The sequence below is a fragment of the Salmo salar genome, chromosome 15 (genome assembly GCF_965601325.2).
Source record: "Salmo salar chromosome 15, fSalSal1, whole genome shotgun sequence".
Taxonomy (NCBI): domain Eukaryota; kingdom Metazoa; phylum Chordata; class Actinopteri; order Salmoniformes; family Salmonidae; genus Salmo; species Salmo salar.
Genome location: NC_138305.1, coordinates 87,312,463 through 87,339,264, shown reverse-complemented (window position 1 = coordinate 87,339,264; position 26,802 = coordinate 87,312,463). Strand labels below are relative to the sequence as shown.

At 41.1% G+C, this 26,802-nt stretch overlaps 1 protein-coding gene across 2 annotated transcripts in view; it reads left to right on the top strand.

Moving 5' to 3' along the window:
* chchd6a (coiled-coil-helix-coiled-coil-helix domain containing 6a) overlaps positions 1-26,802 on the top strand; it is a 77,472-nt gene that overhangs the window by 34,961 nt on the left and 15,709 nt on the right. For both annotated transcript variants that reach the window (XM_045695189.2, NM_001141562.1), the window contains one exon: positions 23,437-23,572. In XM_045695189.2, coding sequence (XP_045551145.1) covers positions 23,437-23,572 — 136 coding nt within the window. The remainder of the gene's footprint in view (positions 1-23,436; positions 23,573-26,802) is intronic.

Here is a 26,802-nt window from a genome sequence, read left to right as displayed (position 1 = left end):
TCTGGAGGAGATTAAAAATAATTGAAATCTGCAGTAATTAAGGCCTCTGTGTGTTCCGTTATATTTACTTACAGATTTTGAATTCCGAAATTACTGCTCATATGCACAGCCTGCTTCACTCAAAGCGGCCTAAGCGGCTCAGTTAATATTTTTATTTAAGACCTCGCCTTCAATTTGGTTCAATTCGGTTCAGCTTTGGCTGCGGCAAACCAATTTTCTGCTTCAGGCCCCTTTAATAAACCTGCTGCGCTATCTGGAGCTTCCTTCCCTGATGAAGGCAGTTTATTTTAAATTAAAGGAGAGTTCCTTATCTTACCAGCGCAAAGAAGAGCGTTGCTTTAGTCTTTTTCTCTGCCGCTGTCGTTATTAAACAGACGAAGGAAGAGCTTCAGCATTGGGTAAAACGGGGATCTGATACACGGACTCATCCTCCCTTAAACACGCCTTGATGGGCTGTTGATGGAGATTTATTTCCCATCCTTCGTATTTCTCTTCTCTCCTCTTAACCGTTCAGATAAGACAAGGAAGCGATAGCATATCGCTCTGCTGCTTGGTAATATGCTGCGTGATGTGATGGGAGCCTTGGATGTGTTTTAATTGAAATGCCGGGGTTGGCTTGCACGCTGACTCAAAACTGACCCCAGGTTTTAATTCGGGTTTCAATTAAGCGCAGTGTCAAACGGTCCTCTGAGAGTATCTGTTGGAGTGCATTGCAGAGGGTGCGGGAGAGGATGGGAGGGTTTATTGCACATGACTTTGCATAATCAATCAAATTTCATTAAGCATGGCAACCTGGCAATGAATCTGCCACAAAGTTCCATCACTGAGAAATAGGAATGCAGAGACCAATTATGTTACATATCACATATCATATTATAACAAGCTAATTCCATCTCTGAATTCAGCCTGATTTGATCAGCTCATTTTGATTCGTTCAATTAGGAATGATTTATTCATTTTTGCACTGTTTGTAATCTGTAGCCGTATGCCGGTTGTGGTTAATAGAAAGCGGTTGTACTGTACTAAGCAGCCCCCAATATTCAAGTCAACATCTTTCGGAAGACACAACCATAAACCGTTTAGTCTGTGTCTATGGGAATCTTGGCGCTCAGTGACATCACTGTTGAAAGGTTGCCAGGGTGACCGTGTGTCCCTGCCTCCTCTAGACACAGCACCAGGTTATTTATCATCGTTGTATTAGTCAATGTCGCGCTTGTCGCCGGCTCTATTAGTGAATATCCTCTCTGCTGGTAATTCAGTTTAACCTGTCTCTCCCCACCTATTCATTCCACTAAAGTGTCCGCAGGATGGAGAGGGAGACATTTGTACACACTGGGGGATGTTGGTGTGTGTTTGTGTGTATTGGTATGTAATGGGAAATATGAGTGTGTGTATTGGTATGTAATGGGAAATATGAGTGTGTGTATTGGTATGTAATGGGAAATATGAGTGTGTGTATTGGTATGTAATGTGAAATATGAGTGTGTGTTTGTGTGTATTGGTATGTAATGTGAAATATGAGTGTGTATTTATGTGAGACGGGAGGTTTCTTTTCAGGTACAATGTGGAAACAGTTTTAATGTAGATGAATCCAGAATAGTGGTGTCATTTAGCTTTCTTATGAACTTAGACCATTTTATTCTCTTAAAGTGTCCTTCACATCAATCCAGTGGAGATTTTAGCATGTAAATCTTGGTGGGGCAAATTCAACCAACATTTTATTTTGTTTAGAGGCATGTCAGCGACTCCACTACACAACAGTAAACAATACATTAAATGCACTATAACGGTGACAAACGGTGCCCACAAACTGTTAGGGCCAACATAAAGCTGTCCCAACATCAGAGCTTTCTTTTCAGCACCATGGAGTTAATCCTTACCACTGTTACACCTGGCTATCACTCAATAAGAACCGCATTCTCCTTCAATAATAACGAATGTCGACATTACTTTTTGACTTTTGAACCATACACCAACATTCTTATATTTCTATTCAGGAAATGTAACTTTACTCTCTTTTAAGCCTCCACACAGAATGAAAGAGAGAGAGAGACGCGGACTCAGCGGTTAGCCAACCATTTTTATTATTTTATTATGTGGTCTAAAAAGGAAGGAAAATACAATCACTAGGATCCACTTTTATAGACAATATACCAACACACAGATTGCGCAAACAAAACAACCGTTGCAATATCAACTGGAATTACATGGGTCTATTACTGAACCTTTTGTGGAGCAGAAATATTTGAATGGGAAGAGACTGTCACTGCCAAACATGGTTACAGACCCAACAACATTATATAGTATCCCTTCCTCATGGTTACAGACCCAACAACATTATATAGTATCCCCTCCTCATGGTTACAGACCCAACAACATTATATAGTATCCCTCCTCATGGTTACAGACCCAACAACATTATATAGTATCCCCTCCTCATGGTTACAGACCCAACAACATTATATAGTATCCCCTCCTCATGGTTACAGACCCAACAGCATTATATAGTATCTCCTCCTCATGGTTACAGACCCAACAACATTATATAGTATCCCCTCCTCATGGTTACAGACCCAACAACATTATATAGTATCCCCTCCTCATGGTTACAGACCCAACAACATTATATAGTATCCCCTCCTCATGGTTACAGACCCAACAACATTATATAGTATCCCTCCTCATGGTTACAGATCCAACAACATTATATAGTATCTCCTCCTCATGGTTACAGACCCAACAACATTATATAGTATCCCCTCCTCATGGTTACAGACCCAACAGCATTATATAGTATCTCCTCCTCATGGTTACAGACCCAACAACATTATATAGTATCCCCTCCTCATGGTTACAGACCCAACAACATTATATAGTATCCCCTCCTCATGGTTACAGACCCAACAACATTATATAGTATCCCCTCCTCATGGTTACAGACCCAACAACATTATATAGTATCCCTCCTCATGGTTACAGATCCAACAACATTATATAGTATCTCCTCCTCATGGTTACAGACCCAACAACATTATATAGTATCCACTCCTCATGGTTACAGACCCAACAACATTATATAGTATCTCCTCCTCATGGTTACAGACCCAACAACATTATATAGTATCCCATCCTCATGGTTACAGACCCAACAACATTATATAGTATCCCCTCCTCATGGTTACAGACCCAACAACATTATATAGTATCTCCTCCTCATGGTTACAGACCCAACAACATTATATAGTATCCCCTCCTCATGGTTACAGACCCAACAACATTATATAGTATCCCCTCCTCATGGTTACAGACCCAACAACATTATATAGTATCCACTCCTCATGGTTACAGACCCAACAACATTATATAGTATCCCCTCCTCATGGTTACAGACCCAACAACATTATATAGTATCCCTCCTCAGGGTTACAGACCCAACAACATTATATAGTATCCCCTCCTCATGGTTACAGACCCAACACCATTATATAGTATCCCTCCTCATGGTTACAGACCCAACAACATTATATAGTATCCCCTCCTCATGGTTACAGACCCAACAACATTATATAGAATCCCTTCCTCATGGTTACAGACCCAACAACATTATATAGTATCCCTCCTCATGGTTACAGACCCAACAACATTATATAGTATCCACTCCTCATGGTTACAGACCCAACAACATTATATAGTATCTCCTCCTCATGGTTACAGACCCAACAACATTATATAGTATCCACTCCTCATGGTTACAGACCCAACAACATTATATAGTATCCCTCCTCATGGTTACAGACCCAACAGCATTATATAGTATCCCCTCCTCATGGTTACAGACCCAACAACATTATATAGTATCCCTCCTCATGGTTACAGACCCAACAACATTATATAGTATTGTATCTCCTCATGGTTACAGACCCAACAACATTATATAGTATCCCCTCCTCATGGTTACAGACCCAACAACATTATATAGTATCCCCTCCTCATGGTTACAGACCCAACAACATTATATAGTATCCCCTCCTCATGGTTACAGACCCAACAACATTATATAGTATCCCCTCCTCATGGTTACAGACCCAACAACATTATATAGTATCCCCTCCTCATGGTTACAGACCCAACAACATTATATAGTATCCCCTCCTCATGGTTACAGACCCAACAACATTATATAGTATCCCCTCCTCATGGTTACAGACCCAACAACATTATATAGTATTGTATCTCCTCATGGTTACAGACCCAACAACATTATATAGTATCCCTCCTCATGGTTACAGACCCAACAGCATTATATAGTATCCCCTCCTCATGGTTACAGACCCAACAACATTATATAGTATCCCTCCTCATGGTTACAGACCCAACAACATTATATAGTATTGTATCTCCTCATGGTTACAGACCCAACAACATTATATAGTATTGTATCTCCTCATGGTTACAGACCCAACAACATTATATAGTATCCCCTCCTCATGGTTACAGACCCAACAACATTATATAGTATCCCCTCCTCATGGTTACAGACCCAACAACATTATATAGTATCCCCTCCTCATGGTTACAGACCCAACAACATTATATAGTATCCCCTCCTCATGGTTACAGACCCAACAACATTATATAGTATCCCCTCCTCATGGTTACAGACCCAACAACATTATATAGTATCCCTCCTCATGGTTACAGACCCAACAACATTATATAGTATCCCTCCTCATGGTTACAGACCCAACAACATTATATAGTATCCCCTCCTCATGGTTACAGACCCAACAACATTATATAGTATCCCTCCTCATGGTTACAGACCCAACAACATTATATAGTATCCCAGCCTCATGGTTACAGACCCAACAACATTATATAGTATCCCCTCCTCATGGTTACAGACCCAACAACATTATATAGTATCCCCTCCTCATGGTTACAGACCCAACAGCATTATATAGTATCCCCTCCTCATGGTTACAGACCCAACAGCATTATATAGTATCCCCTCCTCATGGTTACAGACCCAACAACATTATATAGTATCCCTCCTCATGGTTACAGACCCAACAACATTATATAGTATCCCTCCTCATGGTTACAGACCCAACAACATTATATAGTATCCCCTCCTCATGGTTACAGACCCAACAACATTATATAGTATCTCCTCCTCATGGTTACAGACCCAACAACATTATATAGTATCCCCTCCTCATGGTTACAGACCCAACAACATTATATAGTATCCCTCCTCATGGTTACAGACCCAACAACATTATATAGTATCCCCTCCTCATGGTTACAGACCCAACAACATTATATAGTATCCCCTGCTCATGGTTACAGACCCAACAACATTATATAGTATCCCCTCCTCATGGTTACAGACCCAACAACATTATATAGTATCCCCTCCTCATGGTTACAGACCCAACAACATTATATAGTATCCCCTCCTCATGGTTACAGACCCAACAACATTATATAGTATTGTATCTCCTCATGGTTACAGACCCAACAACATTATATAGTATCCCTCCTCATGGTTACAGACCCAACAGCATTATATAGTATCCCCTCCTCATGGTTACAGACCCAACAACATTATATAGTATCCCTCCTCATGGTTACAGACCCAACAACATTATATAGTATGTACCTCCTCATGGTTACAGACCCAACAACATTATATAGTATCGTCCTCCTCATGGTTACAGACCCAACAACATTATATAGTATCCCCTCCTCATGGTTACAGACCCAACAACATTATATAGTATCCCCTCCTCATGGTTACAGACCCAACAACATTATATAGTATCCCTCCTCATGGTTACAGACCCAACAACATTATATAGTATCTCCTCCTCATGGTTACAGACCCAACAACATTATATAGTATCCCCTCCTCATGGTTACAGACCCAACAACATTATATAGTATCCCCTCCTCATGGTTACAGACCCAACAACATTATATAGTATCCCCTCCTCATGGTTACAGACCCAACAACATTATATAGTATCCCTCCTCATGGTTACAGACCCAACAACATTATATAGTATCCCCTCCTCATGGTTACAGACCCAACAACATTATATAGTATCCCCTCCTCATGGTTACAGACCCAACAACATTATATAGTATCCCCTCCTCATGGTTACAGACCCAACAACATTATATAGTATCCCCTCCTCATGGTTACAGACCCAACAACATTATATAGTATCCCCTCCTCATGGTTACAGACCCAACAACATTATATAGTATCCCTCCTCATGGTTACAGACCCAACAACATTATATAGTATCCCCTCCTCATGGTTACAGACCCAACAACATTATATAGTATCCCCTCCTCATGGTTACAGACCCAACAACATTATATAGTATCCCTCCTCATGGTTACAGACCCAACAACATTATATAGTATCCCCTCCTCATGGTTACAGACCCAACAACATTATATAGTATCCCTCCTCATGGTTACAGACCCAACAACATTATATAGTATCCCTCCTCATGGTTACAGACCCAACAACATTATATAGTATCCCTCCTCATGGTTACAGACCCAACAACATTATATAGTATCCCCTCCTCATGGTTACAGACCCAACAACATTATATAGTATCCCCTCCTCATGGTTACAGACCCAACAACATTATATAGTATCTCCTCCTCATGGTTACAGACCCAACAACATTATATAGTATCCCTCCTCATGGTTACAGACCCAACAACATTATATAGTATCCCCTCCTCATGGTTACAGACCCAACAACATTATATAGTATCCCCTCCTCATGGTTACAGACCCAACAACATTATATAGTATCCCTCCTCATGGTTACAGACCCAACAACATTATATAGTATCTCCTCCTCATGGTTACAGACCCAACAACATTATATAGTATCCCCTCCTCATGGTTACAGACCCAACAACATTATATAGTATCCCTCCTCATGGTTACAGACCCAACAACATTATATAGTATCCCCTCCTCATGGTTACAGACCCAACAACATTATATAGTATCCCTCCTCATGGTTACAGACCCAACAACATTATATAGTATCCCCTCCTCATGGTTACAGACCCAACAACATTATATAGTATCCCCTCCTCATGGTTACAGACCCAACAACATTATATAGTATCCCTCCTCATGGTTACAGACCCAACAACATTATATAGTATCCCCTCCTCATGGTTACAGACCCAACAACATTATATAGTATCCCTCCTCATGGTTACAGACCCAACAACATTATATAGTATCCCCTCCTCATGGTTACAGACCCAACAACATTATATAGTATCCCTCCTCATGGTTACAGACCCAACAACATTATATAGTATCCCCTCCTCATGGTTACAGACCCAACAACATTATATAGTATCCCTCCTCATGGTTACAGACCCAACAACATTATATAGTATCCCCTCCTCATGGTTACAGACCCAACAACATTATATAGTATCCCCTCCTCATGGTTACAGACCCAACAACATTATATAGTATCCCCTCCTCATGGTTACAGACCCAACAACATTATATAGTATCCCCTCCTCATGGTTACAGACCCAACAACATTATATAGTATCCCCTCCTCATGGTTACAGACCCAACAACATTATATAGTATCCCTCCTCATGGTTACAGACCCAACAACATTATATAGTATCCCTCCTCATGGTTACAGACCCAACAACATTATATAGTATCCCCTCCTCATGGTTACAGACCCAACAACATTATATAGTATCCCTCCTCATGGTTACAGACCCAACAACATTATATAGTATCCCCTCCTCATGGTTACAGACCCAACAACATTATATAGTATCCCCTCCTCATGGTTACAGACCCAACAACATTATATAGTATCCCCTCCTCATGGTTACAGACCCAACAACATTATATAGTATCCCCTCCTCATGGTTACAGACCCAACAACATTATATAGTATCCCCTCCTCATGGTTACAGACCCAACAACATTATATAGTATCCCCTCCTCATGGTTACAGACCCAACAACATTATATAGTATCCCCTCCTCATGGTTACAGACCCAACAACATTATATAGTATCCCTCCTCATGGTTACAGACCCAACAACATTATATAGTATCCCCTCCTCATGGTTACAGACCCAACAACATTATATAGTATCCCCTCCTCATGGTTACAGACCCAACAACATTATATAGTATCCCTCCTCATGGTTACAGACCCAACAACATTATATAGTATCCCCTCCTCATGGTTACAGACCCAACAACATTATATAGTATCCCCTCCTCATGGTTACAGACCCAACAACATTATATAGTATCCCTCCTCATGGTTACAGACCCAACAACATTATATAGTATCCCCTCCTCATGGTTACAGACCCAACAACATTATATAGTATCCCCTCCTCATGGTTACAGACCCAACAACATTATATAGTATCCCCTCCTCATGGTTACAGACCCAACAACATTATATAGTATCCCCTCCTCATGGTTACAGACCCAACAACATTATATAGTATCCACTCCTCATGGTTACAGACCCAACAACATTATATAGTATCCCTCCTCATGGTTACAGACCCAACAACATTATATAGTATCCCCTCCTCATGGTTACAGACCCAACAACATTATATAGTATCCCTCCTCATGGTTACAGACCCAACAACATTATATAGTATCCCCTCCTCATGGTTACAGACCCAACAACATTATATAGTATCCCCTCCTCATGGTTACAGACCCAACAACATTATATAGTATCCCTCCTCATGGTTACAGACCCAACAACATTATATAGTATCCCCTCCTCATGGTTACAGACCCAACAACATTATATAGTATCCCCTCCTCATGGTTACAGACCCAACAACATTATATAGTATCCACTCCTCATGGTTACAGACCCAACAACATTATATAGTATCCCTCCTCATGGTTACAGACCCAACAACATTATATAGTATCCCCTCCTCATGGTTACAGACCCAACAACATTATATAGTATCCCTCCTCATGGTTACAGACCCAACAACATTATATAGTATCACCTCCTCATGGTTACAGACCCAACAACATTATATAGTATCCCCTCCTCATGGTTACAGACCCAACAACATTATATAGTATCCCTCCTCATGGTTACAGACCCAACAACATTATATAGTATCCCCTCCTCATGGTTACAGACCCAACAACATTATATAGTATCCCCTCCTCATGGTTACAGACCCAACAACATTATATAGTATCCCCTCCTCATGGTTACAGACCCAACAACATTATATAGTATCCCTCCTCATGGTTACAGACCCAACAACATTATATAGTATCCCTCCTCATGGTTACAGACCCAACAACATTATATAGTATCCCCTCCTCATGGTTACAGACCCAACAACATTATATAGTATCCCTCCTCATGGTTACAGACCCAACAACATTATATAGTATCCCCTCCTCATGGTTACAGACCCAACAACATTATATAGTATCCCCTCCTCATGGTTACAGACCCAACAACATTATATAGTATCCCCTCCTCATGGTTACAGACCCAACAACATTATATAGTATCCCCTCCTCATGGTTACAGACCCAACAACATTATATAGTATCCCTCCTCATGGTTACAGACCCAACAACATTATATAGTATCCCCTCCTCATGGTTACAGACCCAACAACATTATATAGTATCCCCTCCTCATGGTTACAGACCCAACAACATTATATAGTATCCCTCCTCATGGTTACAGACCCAACAACATTATATAGTATCCCTCCTCATGGTTACAGACCCAACAACATTATATAGTATCCCCTCCTCATGGTTACAGACCCAACAACATTATATAGTATCCCCTCCTCATGGTTACAGACCCAACAACATTATATAGTATCCCTCCTCATGGTTACAGACCCAACAACATTATATAGTATCCCCTCCTCATGGTTACAGACCCAACAACATTATATAGTATCCCTCCTCATGGTTACAGACCCAACAACATTATATAGTATCCCTCCTCATGGTTACAGACCCAACAACATTATATAGTATCCCTCCTCATGGTTACAGACCCAACAACATTATATAGTATCCCCTCCTCATGGTTACAGACCCAACAACATTATATAGTATCCCTCCTCATGGTTACAGACCCAACAACATTATATAGTATCCCTCCTCATGGTTACAGACCCAACAACATTATATAGTATCCCCTCCTCATGGTTACAGACCCAACAACATTATATAGTATCCCTCCTCATGGTTACAGACCCAACAACATTATATAGTATCCCCTCCTCATGGTTACAGACCCAACAACATTATATAGTATCCCTCCTCATGGTTACAGACCCAACAACATTATATAGTATCCCTCCTCATGGTTACAGACCCAACAACATTATATAGTATCCCCTCCTCATGGTTACAGACCCAACAACATTATATAGTATCCCCTCCTCATGGTTACAGACCCAACAACATTATATAGTATCCCCTCCTCATGGTTACAGACCCAACAACATTATATAGTATCCCCTCCTCATGGTTACAGACCCAACAACATTATATAGTATCCCTCCTCATGGTTACAGACCCAACAACATTATATAGTATCTCCTCCTCATGGTTACAGACCCAACAACATTATATAGTATCCCCTCCTCATGGTTACAGACCCAACAACATTATATAGTATCCCCTCCTCATGGTTACAGACCCAACAACATTATATAGTATCCCCTCCTCATGGTTACAGACCCAACAACATTATATAGTATCCCCTCCTCATGGTTACAGACCCAACAACATTATATAGTATCCCCTCCTCATGGTTACAGACCCAACAACATTATATAGTATCCCTCCTCATGGTTACAGACCCAACAACATTATATAGTATCCCTCCTCATGGTTACAGACCCAACAACATTATATAGTATCCCCTCCTCATGGTTACAGACCCAACAACATTATATAGTATCCCTCCTCATGGTTACAGACCCAACAACATTATATAGTATCCCATCCTCATGGTTACAGACCCAACAACATTATATAGTATCCCCTCCTCATGGTTACAGACCCAACAACATTATATAGTATCCCCTCCTCATGGTTACAGACCCAACAACATTATATAGTATCCCCTCCTCATGGTTACAGACCCAACAACATTATATAGTATCCCCTCCTCATGGTTACAGACCCAACAACATTATATAGTATCCCTCCTCATGGTTACAGACCCAACAACATTATATAGTATCCCCTCCTCATGGTTACAGACCCAACAACATTATATAGTATCCCCTCCTCATGGTTACAGACCCAACAACATTATATAGTATCCCCTCCTCATGGTTACAGACCCAACAACATTATATAGTATCCCCTCCTCATGGTTACAGACCCAACAACATTATATAGTATCCCTCCTCATGGTTACAGACCCAACAACATTATATAGTATCCCCTCCTCATGGTTACAGACCCAACAACATTATATAGTATCCCTCCTCATGGTTACAGACCCAACAACATTATATAGTATCCCCTCCTCATGGTTACAGACCCAACAACATTATATAGTATCCCCTCCTCATGGTTACAGACCCAACAACATTATATAGTATCCCCTCCTCATGGTTACAGACCCAACAACATTATATAGTATCCCCTCCTCATGGTTACAGACCCAACAACATTATATAGTATCCCTCCTCATGGTTACAGACCCAACAACATTATATAGTATCCCCTCCTCATGGTTACAGACCCAACAACATTATATAGTATCCCTCCTCATGGTTACAGACCCAACAACATTATATAGTATTGTATCTCCTCATGGTTACAGACCCAACAACATTATATAGTATCCTCTCCTCATGGTTACAGACCCAACAACATTATATAGTATCCCCTCCTCATGGTTACAGACCCAACAACATTATATAGTATCCCCTCCTCATGGTTACAGACCCAACAACATTATATAGTATCCCCTCCTCATGGTTACAGACCCAACAACATTATATAGTATCCCCTCCTCATGGTTACAGACCCAACAACATTATATAGTATCCCCTCCTCATGGTTACAGACCCAACAACATTATATAGTATCCCTCCTCATGGTTACAGACCCAACAACATTATATAGTATCCCTCCTCATGGTTACAGACCCAACAACATTATATAGTATCCCCTCCTCATGGTTACAGACCCAACAACATTATATAGTATCCCTCCTCATGGTTACAGACCCAACAACATTATATAGTATCCCAGCCTCATGGTTACAGACCCAACAACATTATATAGTATCCCCTCCTCATGGTTACAGACCCAACAACATTATATAGTATCCCCTCCTCATGGTTACAGACCCAACAGCATTATATAGTATCCCCTCCTCATGGTTACAGACCCAACAACATTATATAGTATCCCTCCTCATGGTTACAGACCCAACAACATTATATAGTATCCCATCCTCATGGTTACAGACCCAACAACATTATATAGTATCCCCTCCTCATGGTTACAGACCCAACAACATTATATAGTATCCCCTCCTCATGGTTACAGACCCAACAACATTATATAGTATCCCCTCCTCATGGTTACAGACCCAACAACATTATATAGTATCCCCTCCTCATGGTTACAGACCCAACAACATTATATAGTATCCCCTCCTCATGGTTACAGACCCAACAACATTATATAGTATCCCTCCTCATGGTTACAGACCCAACAACATTATATAGTATCCCTCCTCATGGTTACAGACCCAACAACATTATATAGTATCCCCTCCTCATGGTTACAGACCCAACAACATTATATAGTATCCCTCCTCATGGTTACAGACCCAACAACATTATATAGTATCCCTCCTCATGGTTACAGACCCAACAACATTATATAGTATCCCTCCTCATGGTTACAGACCCAACAGCATTATATAGTATCCCTCCTCATGGTTACAGACCCAACAACATTATATAGTATCTCCTCCTCATGGTTACAGACCCAACAACATTATATAGTATCCCTCCTCATGGTTACAGACCCAACAACATTATATAGTATCCCTTCCTCATGGTTACAGACCCAACAACATTATATAGTATCCCTCCTCATGGTTACAGACCCAACAACATTATATAGTATCCCTCCTCATGGTTACAGACCCAACAACATTATATAGTATCCCCTCCTCATGGTTACAGACCCAACAACATTATATAGTATCCCCTCCTCATTGTTACAGACCCAACAACATTATATAGTATCTCCTCCTCATGGTTACAGACCCAACAGCATTATATAGTATCCCCTCCTCATGGTTACAGACCCAACAACATTATATAGTATCCCTCCTCATGGTTACAGACCCAACAACATTATATAGTATTGTATCTCCTCGTGGTTACAGACCCAACAACATTATATAGTATTGTATCTCCTCATGGTTACAGACCCAACAACATTATATAGTATCCCCTCCTCATGGTTACAGACCCAACAACATTATATAGTATCCCCTCCTCATGGTTACAGACCCAACAACATTATATAGTATCCCCTCCTCATGGTTACAGACCCAACAACATTATATAGTATCCCCTCCTCATGGTTACAGACCCAACAACATTATATAGTATCCCCTCCTCATGGTTACAGACCCAACAACATTATATAGTATCCCTCCTCATGGTTACAGACCCAACAACATTATATAGTATCCCTCCTCATGGTTACAGACCCAACAACATTATATAGTATCCCCTCCTCATGGTTACAGACCCAACAACATTATATAGTATCCCTCCTCATGGTTACAGACCCAACAACATTATATAGTATCCCAGCCTCATGGTTACAGACCCAACAACATTATATAGTATCCCCTCCTCATGGTTACAGACCCAACAACATTATATAGTATCCCCTCCTCATGGTTACAGACCCAACAGCATTATATAGTATCCCCTCCTCATGGTTACAGACCCAACAGCATTATATAGTATCCCCTCCTCATGGTTACAGACCCAACAACATTATATAGTATCCCTCCTCATGGTTACAGACCCAACAACATTATATAGTATCCCTCCTCATGGTTACAGACCCAACAACATTATATAGTATCCCCTCCTCATGGTTACAGACCCAACAACATTATATAGTATCCCCTCCTCATGGTTACAGACCCAACAACATTATATAGTATCCCCTCCTCATGGTTACAGACCCAACAACATTATATAGTATCTCCTCCTCATGGTTACAGACCCAACAACATTATATAGTATCCCCTCCTCATGGTTACAGACCCAACAACATTATATAGTATCCCTCCTCATGGTTACAGACCCAACAACATTATATAGTATCCCCTCCTCATGGTTACAGACCCAACAACATTATATAGTATCCCCTGCTCATGGTTACAGACCCAACAACATTATATAGTATCCCCTCCTCATGGTTACAGACCCAACAACATTATATAGTATCCCCTCCTCATGGTTACAGACCCAACAACATTATATAGTATCCCTCCTCATGGTTACAGACCCAACAGCATTATATAGTATCCCCTCCTCATGGTTACAGACCCAACAACATTATATAGTATCCCTCCTCATGGTTACAGACCCAACAACATTATATAGTATTGTATCTCCTCATGGTTACAGACCCAACAACATTATATAGTATTGTATCTCCTCATGGTTACAGACCCAACAACATTACATAGTATCCCCTCCTCATGGTTACAGACCCAACAACATTATATAGTATCCCCTCCTCATGGTTACAGACCCAACAACATTATATAGTATCCCCTCCTCATGGTTACAGACCCAACAACATTATATAGTATCCCCTCCTCATGGTTACAGACCCAACAACATTATATAGTATCCCCTCCTCATGGTTACAGACCCAACAACATTATATAGTATCCCTCCTCATGGTTACAGACCCAACAACATTATATAGTATCCCTCCTCATGGTTACAGACCCAACAACATTATATAGTATCCCCTCCTCATGGTTACAGACCCAACAACATTATATAGTATCCCTCCTCATGGTTACAGACCCAACAACATTATATAGTATCCCAGCCTCATGGTTACAGACCCAACAACATTATATAGTATCCCCTCCTCATGGTTACAGACCCAACAACATTATATAGTATCCCCTCCTCATGGTTACAGACCCAACAGCATTATATAGTATCCCCTCCTCATGGTTACAGACCCAACAACATTATATAGTATCCCTCCTCATGGTTACAGACCCAACAACATTATATAGTATCCCAGCCTCATGGTTACAGACCCAACAACATTATATAGTATCCCCTCCTCATGGTTACAGACCCAACAACATTATATAGTATCCCCTCCTCATGGTTACAGACCCAACAACATTATATAGTATCCCCTCCTCATGGTTACAGACCCAACAGCATTATATAGTATCCCCTCCTCATGGTTACAGACCCAACAGCATTATATAGTATCCCCTCCTCATGGTTACAGACCCAACAACATTATATAGTATCCACTCCTCATTGTTACAGACCCAACAACATTATATAGTATCCCTCCTCATGGTTACAAACTCAACAACATTATATAGTATCCCCTCCTCATGGTTACAGACCCAACAACATTATATAGTATCCCTCCTCATGGTTACAGACCCAACAACATTATATAGTATCCCTCCTCATGGTTACAGACCCAACAACATTATATAGTATCCCCTCCTCATGGTTACAGACCCAACAACATTATATAGTATCCCTCCTCATGGTTACAGACCCAACAACATTATATAGTATCCCCTCCTCATGGTTACAGACCCAACAACATTATATAGTATCCCCTCCTCATGGTTACAGACCCAACAACATTATATAGTATCTCCTCCTCATGGTTACAGACCCAACAACATTATATAGTATCTCCTCCTCATGGTTACAGACCTAACAACATTATATAGTATCCCCTCCTCATGGTTACAGACCCAACAACATTATATAGTATCCCCTCCTCATGGTTACAGACCCAACAACATTATATAGTATCTCCTCCTCATGGTTACAGACCCAACAACATTATATAGTATCTCCTCCTCATGGTTACAGACCCAACAACATTATATAGTATCCCTTCCTCATGGTTACAGACCCAACAACATTATATAGTATCCCCTCCTCATGGTTACAGACCCAACAACATTATATAGTATCCCCTCCTCATGGTTACAGACCCAACAACATTAGATAGTATCCCCTCCTCATGGTTACAGACCAAACAACATTATATAGTATCCCATCCTCATGGTTACAGACCCAACAACATTATATAGTATCTCCTCCTCAAGGTTACAGACCCAACAACATTATATAGTATCCCTCCTCATGGTTACAGACCCAACAGCATTATATAGTATCCCCTCCTCATGGTTACAGACCCAACAACATTATATAGTATCTCCTCCTCATGGTTACAGACCCAACAACATTATATAGTATCCCCTCCTCATGGTTACAGACCCAACAACATTATATAGTATCCCCTCCTCATGGTTACAGACCCAACAACATTATATAGTATCCACTCCTCATGGTTACAGACCCAACAACATTATATAGTATCCCTCCTCATGGTTACAGACCCAACAACATTATATAGTATCTCCTCCTCATGGTTACAGACCCAACAACATTATATAGTATCCCTTCCTCATGGTTACAGACCCAACAACATTATATAGTATCCCCTCCTCATGGTTACAGACCCAACAACATTATATATTATCCACTCCTCATGGTTACAGACCCAACAACATTATATAGTATCCCTCCTCATGGTTACAGACCCAACAACATTATATAGTATCCCTTCCTCATGGTTACAGACCCAACAACATTATATAGTATCCCCTCCTCATGGTTACAGACCCAACAACATTATATAGTATCCCTCCTCATGGTTACAGACCCAACAACATTATATAGTATCCCTCCTCATGGTTACAGACCCAACAACATTATATAGTATTGTATCTCCTCATGGTTACAGACCCAACAACATTATATAGTATCCCTCCTCATGGTTACAGACCCAACAACATTATATAGTATCCACTCCTCATGGTTACAGACCCAACAACATTATATAGTATCCCCTCCTCATGGTTACAGACCCAACAACATTATATAGTATCCCCTCCTCATGGTTACAGACCCAACAACATTATATAGTATCCCATCCTCATGGTTACAGACCCAACAACATTATATAGTATCTCCTCCTCATGGTTACAGACCCAACAACATTATATAGTATCCCTCCTCATGGTTACAGACCCAACAACATTATATAGTATCCCTCCTCATGGTTACAGACCCAATAACATTATATAGTATTGTATCTCCTCATGGTTACAGACCCAACAACATTATATAGTATCCCCTCCTCATGGTTACAGACCCAACAACATTATATAGTATCCCCTCCTCATGGTTACAGACCCAACAACATTATATAGTATCCCTCCTCATGGTTACAGACCCAACAATATTATATAGTATCCACTGCTCATGGTTACAGACCCAAAAACATTATATAGTATCCCCTCCTCATGGTTACAGACCCAACAACATTATATAGTATCCACTGCTCATGGTTACAGACCCAAAAACATTATATAGTATCCCCTCCTCATGGTTCCAGACCCAACAACATTATATAGTATCCCCTCCTCATGGTTACAGACCCAACAACATTATATAGTATCCCTCCTCATGGTTACAGACCCAACAACATTATATAGTATCCCCTCCTCATGGTTACAGACCCAACAACATTATATAGTATCTCCTCCTCATGGTTACAGACCCAACAACATTATATAGTATCCCTCCTCATGGTTACAGACCCAACAACATTATATAGTATTCCTCCTCATGGTTACAGACCCAACAACATTATATAGTATCTCCTCCTCATGGTTACAGACCCAACAACATTATATAGTATCTCCTCCTCATGGTTACAGACCCAACAACATTATATAGTATCTCCTCCTCATGGTTACAGACCCAACAACATTATATAGTATCTCCTCCTCATGGTTACAGACCCAACAACATTATATAGTATCTCCTCCTCATGGTTACAGACCCAACAACATTATATAGTATCCCTCCTCATGGTTACAGACCCAACAACATTATATAGTATCCCTCCTCATGGTTACAGACCCAACAACATTATATAGTATCCCTCCTCATGGTTACAGACCCAACAACATTATATAGTATCCCTCCTCATGGTTACAGACCCAACAACATTATATAGTATCCCTCCTCATGGTTACAGACCCAACAACATTATATAGTATCCCTTCCTCATGGTTACAGACCCAACAACATTATATAGTATCCCTCCTCATGGTTACAGACCCAACAACATTATATAGTATCCCCTCCTCATGGTTACAGACCCAACAACATTATATAGTATCCCCTCCTCATTGTTACAGACCCAACAACATTATATAGTATCTCCTCCTCATGGTTACAGACCCAACAACATTATATAGTATCTCCTCCTCATGGTTACAGACCCAACAACATTATATAGTATCCCTTCCTCATGGTTACAGACCCAACAACATTATATAGTATCCCCTCCTCATGGTTACGGACCCAACAACATTATATAGTATCCCTCCTCATGGTTACGGACCCAACAACATTATATAGTATCCCATCCTCATGGTTACGGACCCAACAACATTATATAGTATCCCCTCCTCATGGTTACGGACCCAACAACATTATATAGTATCCCCTCCTCATGGTTACGGACCCAACAACATTATATAGTATCCACTCCTCATGGTTACGGACCCAACAACATTATATAGTATCCACTCCTCATGGTTACAGACCCAACAACATTATATAGTATCCCTCCTCATGGTTACAGACCCAACAACATTATATAGTATCCCCTCCTCATGGTTACAGACCCAACAACATTATATAGTATCCCTCCTCATGGTTACAGACCCAACAACATTATATAGTATCCCTCCTCATGGTTACAGACCCAACAACATTATATAGTATCCCCTCCTCATGGTTACAGACCCAACAACATTATATAGTATCCCTCCTCATGGTTACAGACCCAACAACATTATATAGTATCCCAGCCTCATGGTTACAGACCCAACAACATTATATAGTATCCCATCCTCATGGTTACAGACCCAACAACATTATATAGTATCCCCTCCTCATGGTTACAGACCCAACAACATTATATAGTATCCCTACTCATGGTTACAGACCCAACAACATTATATAGTATCCCTACTCATGGTTACAGACCCAACAACATTATATAGTATCCACTCCTCATGGTTACAGACCCAACAACATTATATAGTATCCACTCCTCATGGTTACAGACCCAACAACATTATATAGTATCCCTACTCATGGTTACAGACCCAACAACATTATATAGTATCCCTCCTCATGGTTACAGACCCAACAACATTATATAGTATCTCCTCCTCATGGTTACAGACCCAACAACATTATATAGTATCCCTCCTCATGGTTACAGACCCAACAACATTATATAGTATCCCCTCCTCATGGTTACAGACCCAACAACATTATATAGTATCCCAGCCTCATGGTTACAGACCCAACAACATTATATAGTATCCCCTCCTCATGGTTACAGACCCAACAACATTATATAGTATCCCTCCTCATGGTTACAGACCCAACAACATTATATAGTATCTCCTCCTCATGGTTACAGACCCAACAACATTATATAGTATCCCCTCCTCATGGTTACAGACCCAACAACATTATATAGTATCCACTCCTCATGGTTAAAGACCCAACAACATTATATATTATCTCCTCCTCATGGTTACAGACCCAACAACATTATATAGTATCCCCTCCTCATTGTTACAGACCCAACAACATTATATAGTATCCCCTCCTCATGGTTACAGACCCAACAACATTATATAGTATCCCCTCCTCATGGTTACAGACCCAACAACATTATATAGTATCCCTCCTCATGGTTACAGACCCAACAACATTATATAGTATCCCTTCCTCATGGTTACAGACCCAACAACATTATACAGTGTAGTATCACCTCATGGTTACAGACCCAACAACTTTATATCGTATGCCCTCCTCGTGGAGAAAGCACATGAGCTAATTATAATCGCATTATAATATCCACCCTGCACAGCCAGAAGAGGACTGGCCACCCCTCATAGCCTGGTTCCTCTCTAGGTTTCTTCCTAGGTTTTTGGCCTTTCTAGGGAGTTTTTCCTAGGGAGTTTTTCCTAGCCACCGTGCTTCTTTCACATGCATTGCTTGCTGTTGGGGGTTTTAGGCTGCTGTACAGAAGTACAGCACTTTGAGATATCAGCTGATGTACGAAGGGCTATATAAATACATTTGATTTGATTTGATTAATTATAATACACAAAGTAAGCAAAACAATGAAATGCATCATTCTAACATTGCCTAAAATTATGAATAAGATCCTGAGATATACCTATATAAGCAATATAACAATGTAGATGTACAAACTATGACATAAGGGAATGATGTTCGGATAAGAGGCAAGCTGTAATTTCGATTAAGACATGAGCGAGCTGAGATGGACGAGCTGAGATATTCCTATGCGTTCAGCACTTTTGAAATGGACAGCGATATAATTCAGAATATGGGCTGTTCTTACAGTATTCTCCCTGTACACCAAGTCAGAATAGTAGGCTAAATAATAGGGGCACATAAGCAAGCAAAAAATGCACTCACAATATTCGATGATGACATTTCTCTAAAACAGGCTACATGTGTACCACCTAATCAGAACAGTAGGCTAAGTTCTGAGGGGGAGAGAGCCTAAATTCTTAGAGTGAGACACATGGCTACTAACAGCTTACTACACAACATACACTTAGTATTACTTTCTTAGTATCAGTATACATATATCCCCGGCATATCACTTATGCAGCATCATACAAGACATACAGTGCCTTCTGAAAGTTTTCAGGCCCCTTGACTTTTTCCACATTTTGCAAATGTATTAAATATAAAAACAGATACCTTATTTACATAAGTATTCAGACCCTTTGCTATGAGACTCGAATTTGAGCTCAGGTGCATCCTGTTTGCATTGATCATCTTTGAGATGTTTGAGAGTCCGCCTGTGGTAAATTCAATTGATTGTACATGATTTGGAAAGGCACACACCTGTCTATATAAGGCCCCACAGTTGACAGTGCATGTCAGAGCAAAAACCAAGCCATGAGGTAAAAGGAATTGTCCGTAGAGCTCCAAGACAGGATTATTTTGAGGCACAGATCTGGGGGGAAGGGTACCAAAAAATGTCTGCAGCATTGAAGGTCCCCAATAATACAGTGGCCTCCATCATTCTTAAATGGAAGAAGTTTGGAACCACCAAGACTCTTCCTAGAGCTGGCCGCCCGGCCAAACTGAGCAAACTGGGGAGAAGGGCCTTAGTCAGGGAGGTGACCAAGAACAAGATGGTCACTCTGACAGAGCTCCAGAGTTCCTCTGTGGAGATGGGAGGACAACCACTTCTGCAGCTCTCCACCAATCATGCCTTTATGGTAGAGTGGCCAGACGGAAGCCACTCCTCAGTAAAAGGCACATGACAGCCCGTTTGCAGTTTGCCAAAAGGCACCTAAAGACTCTCAGACCATGAGAAACAAGATTCTCTGGTCTGATGACCAGAGAATCTGGGCCTTCCCTGTAGCTCAGTTGGTAGAGCATGGCGTTTGCAACGCCAGGGTTGTGGGTTCGTTTCCCACGGGGGGCCAGCACAGAAAAAAAAAAAATATGTATGTAATGTATGCATTCACTACTGTAAGTCGCTCTGGATAAGAGCGTCTGCTAAATGACAAAAAATAAAAAAAAAAAATAAAAAAAAAATGATGAAACCAAGATTGAACTCTTTGGCCTGAATGCCACGTGTCACGTCTGGAGGAATTCTGGCACCATCCCTATGGTGAAGCGTGGTGGTGGTGGCGGCATCATCCTGTGGGGATGTTTTTCAGCGGTATGGACTACCGTAGGAGACTAGTCAGGATCGAGGCAAAGATGAACAGAGCAAAGTACAGAGATCCTTGATGAAAACCTGCCCCAGAGTGCTCAGGACCTCAAACTGGGGCAAAGGTTCACCTTCCAACAGGACAACAACCCTAAGCACACAGCCAAGACAACACAGGAGTTGGTTCTGGAAAAGTCTCTGAATGTCCTTGAGTTGCCCAGCCAGAGCCCAGACTTGAACCCAATTGAACATCTCTGGAGAGAACTGAAAATAGCTGTGCAGCAATGCTTCCCATCCAACCTGACAGAGCTTGAGAGGATCTGCAGAGAAGAATAGGAGAAACTCCCCAAATACAGGTGTGCCAAGCTTGTAGCATCATACCCAAGAAGACTCGAGGCTGTAATTGCTGCCAAAAGTGCTTCAACAAAGTACTGAGTGAAGTGTCTAAATACTTATGAAAATGTAATATTTCCGTTTTTTTTATTTGTATAAATTTGCTAAATGTATAACTTTTTTTTGCTTTGTCATTATGGGGTATTGTGTGTAAATTGATGAGGTAGCACACTGGAGTTCTGCGGTCGGAAAGGAATGTACATACTAGATGTCTACCAACTTAGCCGCAATTAAGTGCACATGAGCAGCGACTATGTCGCATGCCTGCATCACATGTGCAGTGTTAAGGTTTCTCTGCCTTGGTTCAGTAGCATCAACATGTCCTGTGGACAGTGCATCAATTTACTCACAAACTGTGTCAATCACCACACAACCAGAGAAGATGAACCACGCCTACACTCTGTTTTCCCTGGCTGCCCCTCCACCACAAAAAACACTGAGCTAGGCTTCTTTATTAACTCAAGGACATTTTGACATTTTACATTTTTTACATTGTTTGCTAAACTGATATGTGACACGAATTAATGCCAGAATTACTTGCGAAACAGGCATTTTTTAAATGTAGTATTATTATTATTATTATTATTATTATAGAATTTGTTTTAAACAGGTGAGGCTCAAAGCATGTGGGGCTCAAAACCTGAATGATGGCTCATCACTGCATCAATCACCTGAAATGATTTTCACAAAAATACAATGTGACTGATCATACAGTGTAGTAATGTTAGACATGTTGCTTGCTGTGTTCTAATAAAAATCCTTAAGCTGTGTCTCTTTGATGACCTCTGGGCTGACACCTGACCTGTGTGTGTCGACAGAGCAAGGAACACCGAGCCTGTGTGCATCAACCTGCAGTCCCAGATCCTCAACTGCTACAAGGAGAACCGGGAGCAGACATTGCAATGCTCAGACCTGGCCAAAACGTACATGCAGTGCATCGACGCAGCCAAGAAGGTCAGTGTTCACTATAGGCTTTCATTCAGTAGATGCCTGGAGGTTTTCATGACCTCTTCTACACAGATGGCTAAATATATTATATAGTCAATTCACCTGTTCATCTTTTTTTCCCCAACCACATCTAGTAAATATAGAACTGTATTTTTGTCCCTGCTTCAAATAAGTAGAGCCCAGGTTCCCAAAGCATCTTAAGGCTAAATTCATCATTAGAACCTTCGTTTGAGCATCGTTAAATCTCAGAGCTGTTTCCCAAAAACCATCGTTACTAAAGTCGCACTTGAAAGCGCTTGTTATTTACCGACTGCCTCAGACCACTCGTAGAACAGCTAAGTGCAACGTTAGATGCTTTTCTGCCCTTCTGCATCACATTAAACACAGAAGATCTCTGCTTAACACAGAATCAAGTTTATCGGTCTCGCTGTGACTGCCGATAACTTCAGAACGAAATCGACTACAAATACAAAGTTACCAATGTCTTTGCAATTTTTACAATCCTAGGATAAAAAGAGGCTTCAACTGAAAACCCAGATGACTGCAAAGATCAATACAGTATAGGCTACATATTTAAATCATATTGAAATGAATTTCATGTTAATTCAATTAAGTTTTATTTTGCTAATTGTACGCTATTGTCTGCCATTTTTGCCTCATTATATTTCATGACGTGTAGTCTAACAAGATGTGTGCAAATGATGTGCAAAATCTTGATTCAGAGCGTTATTATAGGGTAGCTATAGGGGAATGCTTATAAGCATTAGAATAAGCTGTTTCAATATTTGCAGCCATAGGTGATAATATCCCTCTAGAATCTGATCTGTCGTTAGTATTGTGGAATAATTATAATGTTAAGGTAAGATTTTAATGGAGAAAGCTGATCTGAGAGCAGTGCTGCTTTTCTTTCAATTCTGTCAGTATGGACACATGCCTCAACAACGCACTTAGTGAGCGTTCTCTCTGTGTGGTGTTTTGGGAACCTCATGTTACATCTTCGGTCGTTGTAGGAACGATGCATCGTTAAAACACCCGGAAGCTTAAGTTCCATCGCTATGGGGAAGCTGGACCTTGTCTACCTGAGTGTAAGCAGTAGTCAAAGTAAAGAGGTTTCTAGCATCTCTGCCCCCAAGTCAACTCTGTCTCCCTTACAGTTTTTAAGCCTCCTCTTCACAAGAGTGCTACCCCTAGATATAGAGACAGTTCCTTGAAGTTTGTGTACTAGTAGCATGATATTCTACTGTAAGAGTTGAAAGTGCACTTGATAATCTATACATGCCACGTACTGCACTGCTCTGGTCTGGTGTGGCTCTACACTGAGGAAAGCTCCAGGGCGCTCCAGCTCCTTGCCTGGCAAGCACTCATAAAGCATGTGCTAATCAGCTCTGTGAACCTCCTCTCCTCCAGCCCTGTGTGTGTGTGTGTGTGTGTGTGTGTGTGTGTGTGTGTGTGTGTGTGTGTGTGTGTGTGTGTGTGTGTGTGTGTGTGTGTGTGTGTGTGTGTGTGTGTGTGTGTGTGTGTGTGTGTGCGTGTGCGCGTGTGTGTGTGCGCGTGTGTGTGCGTGCCATTCCATCGCACCAATCTGAGCCAACAAGGAACTTTCTCTCTACATTAGCCCAACTAGATAGGGGTTTGAAGTCGGGATACCTTTGAAGAGACTCTCTGTGAATCCCAAACCAGCCCCTCGTCCCTACCAACTCGCTTGGAGGGCCCTCCGTTGTCACGTGTCGCTGACATAACTCAGAGGGGGAATTCAAGAGCGACGAGGAGATCAAATTAACCTTTCAACTTCCGGACACACTCTTGACTTTATTGATGCAGTTCATATTCCACATTTAAATAATAAAACGAGCATGAAATTCTAATGAAAAAATATCCCCTATCGTTTTACAAGATCTATAAACCTCAGTATCATCAATCAATCATGTATTTTTGAAGCCCTTTTTATCTCAGTAGATGTCACAAAGTGCTTATACAGAAAACCAGCCTAAAACCCCAAAGAGCAAGCAATGCAGATGTAGAAGCACGGTGTTTAGGACCATAACAGTTTAACATTTAATTTGGGAGGTATTTCATATGTGTCAAGCCTTGAATTCATACACAAACAAATACAGGTGGCTTATAATTAGGCATGCCTCTCCATTATTTTGTGTGAAATTCCACAATCTAAAAATAAGGTGGTTATGGGATACCACTTCACTCTGAAGCCGGTGGAGTAGCTGGTTCGGTCGAAGTGGCAATCGGAGGATCTAATAAGCCCCTAACCTTCCATAATTTTCGCTCCCTCAGCTTTGGGACACTTGTGCATTTGGAGGACGCTCGCGCAAATGGAGGGGCGAGGGGAAGGGGTGATTTGGGATTCAGCCTCTCTTTCTAAAAGAGTTTCGATTTGGTTTTAGTCATTTTAAAGTATATTGAATTTGCAGAGCAGGGAACGTCATCAGTTCATGGAGCGTTTTCTATCCATGTCTGAGGCCAGTTTGATGTAAACATGGTGTGGAACCAGAAGACTTTCCTGTGAAATGCTGGTATCCATTTCATACACAGACCAAAATCCCACTAATTTACCATGCCTGCATTTTTATACCAGCTTTCTTGTCCATCTGAAAGGCGTAGGGGGAATATAAAACCCACCTAAAGACCTTGTCATGATTCCTGAATTTTTACAGACCATGTAACCAAAATATTGTTTCTGTGGGACTGGTTCTCTGATTTGTTTTTGTTGCAGGTAAATTAATAAACACTTCCCTAATTTGAAATGCAAACAGCCCCCATGGTTTAACAACACCCCCCCCCCCCCCTCCACCACCACCACCCCTCCCAATTTGCCAGTTACCCACTGATATGTATAAACGGGGTATACCTGCAAATAAATGGTCAATAAGGGTTTGTTTGAAAGGGGGTCATATAAACATATTATTTGCAGGTCTGAAATAGGTGTAGTCTAGTTACTGTATGATTTCATTGAAGTTAGTGTAGGAGGAGGCTGACAGAACAGACCCACTGCAGACCTCACACACTGCCTTATTAATGCTCAGCAAGAAAAGGCATCTTCAGGTGTGTGTGTGTGTGTGTTGTGTATCTCCCCCTCTGTTTGGTGAAGATGGGCTTGGGTTAAGGTGATGGTTAGAGGGGAGGAACAGAGGCAGGCCTTATTAGAGAGGGGATGTCTGAGGCCAGAGCGGAGCCAGTGAGGTGGCGTCTGGGGAGGGGAGCGCGTGAGGCTAGGAGGAGGC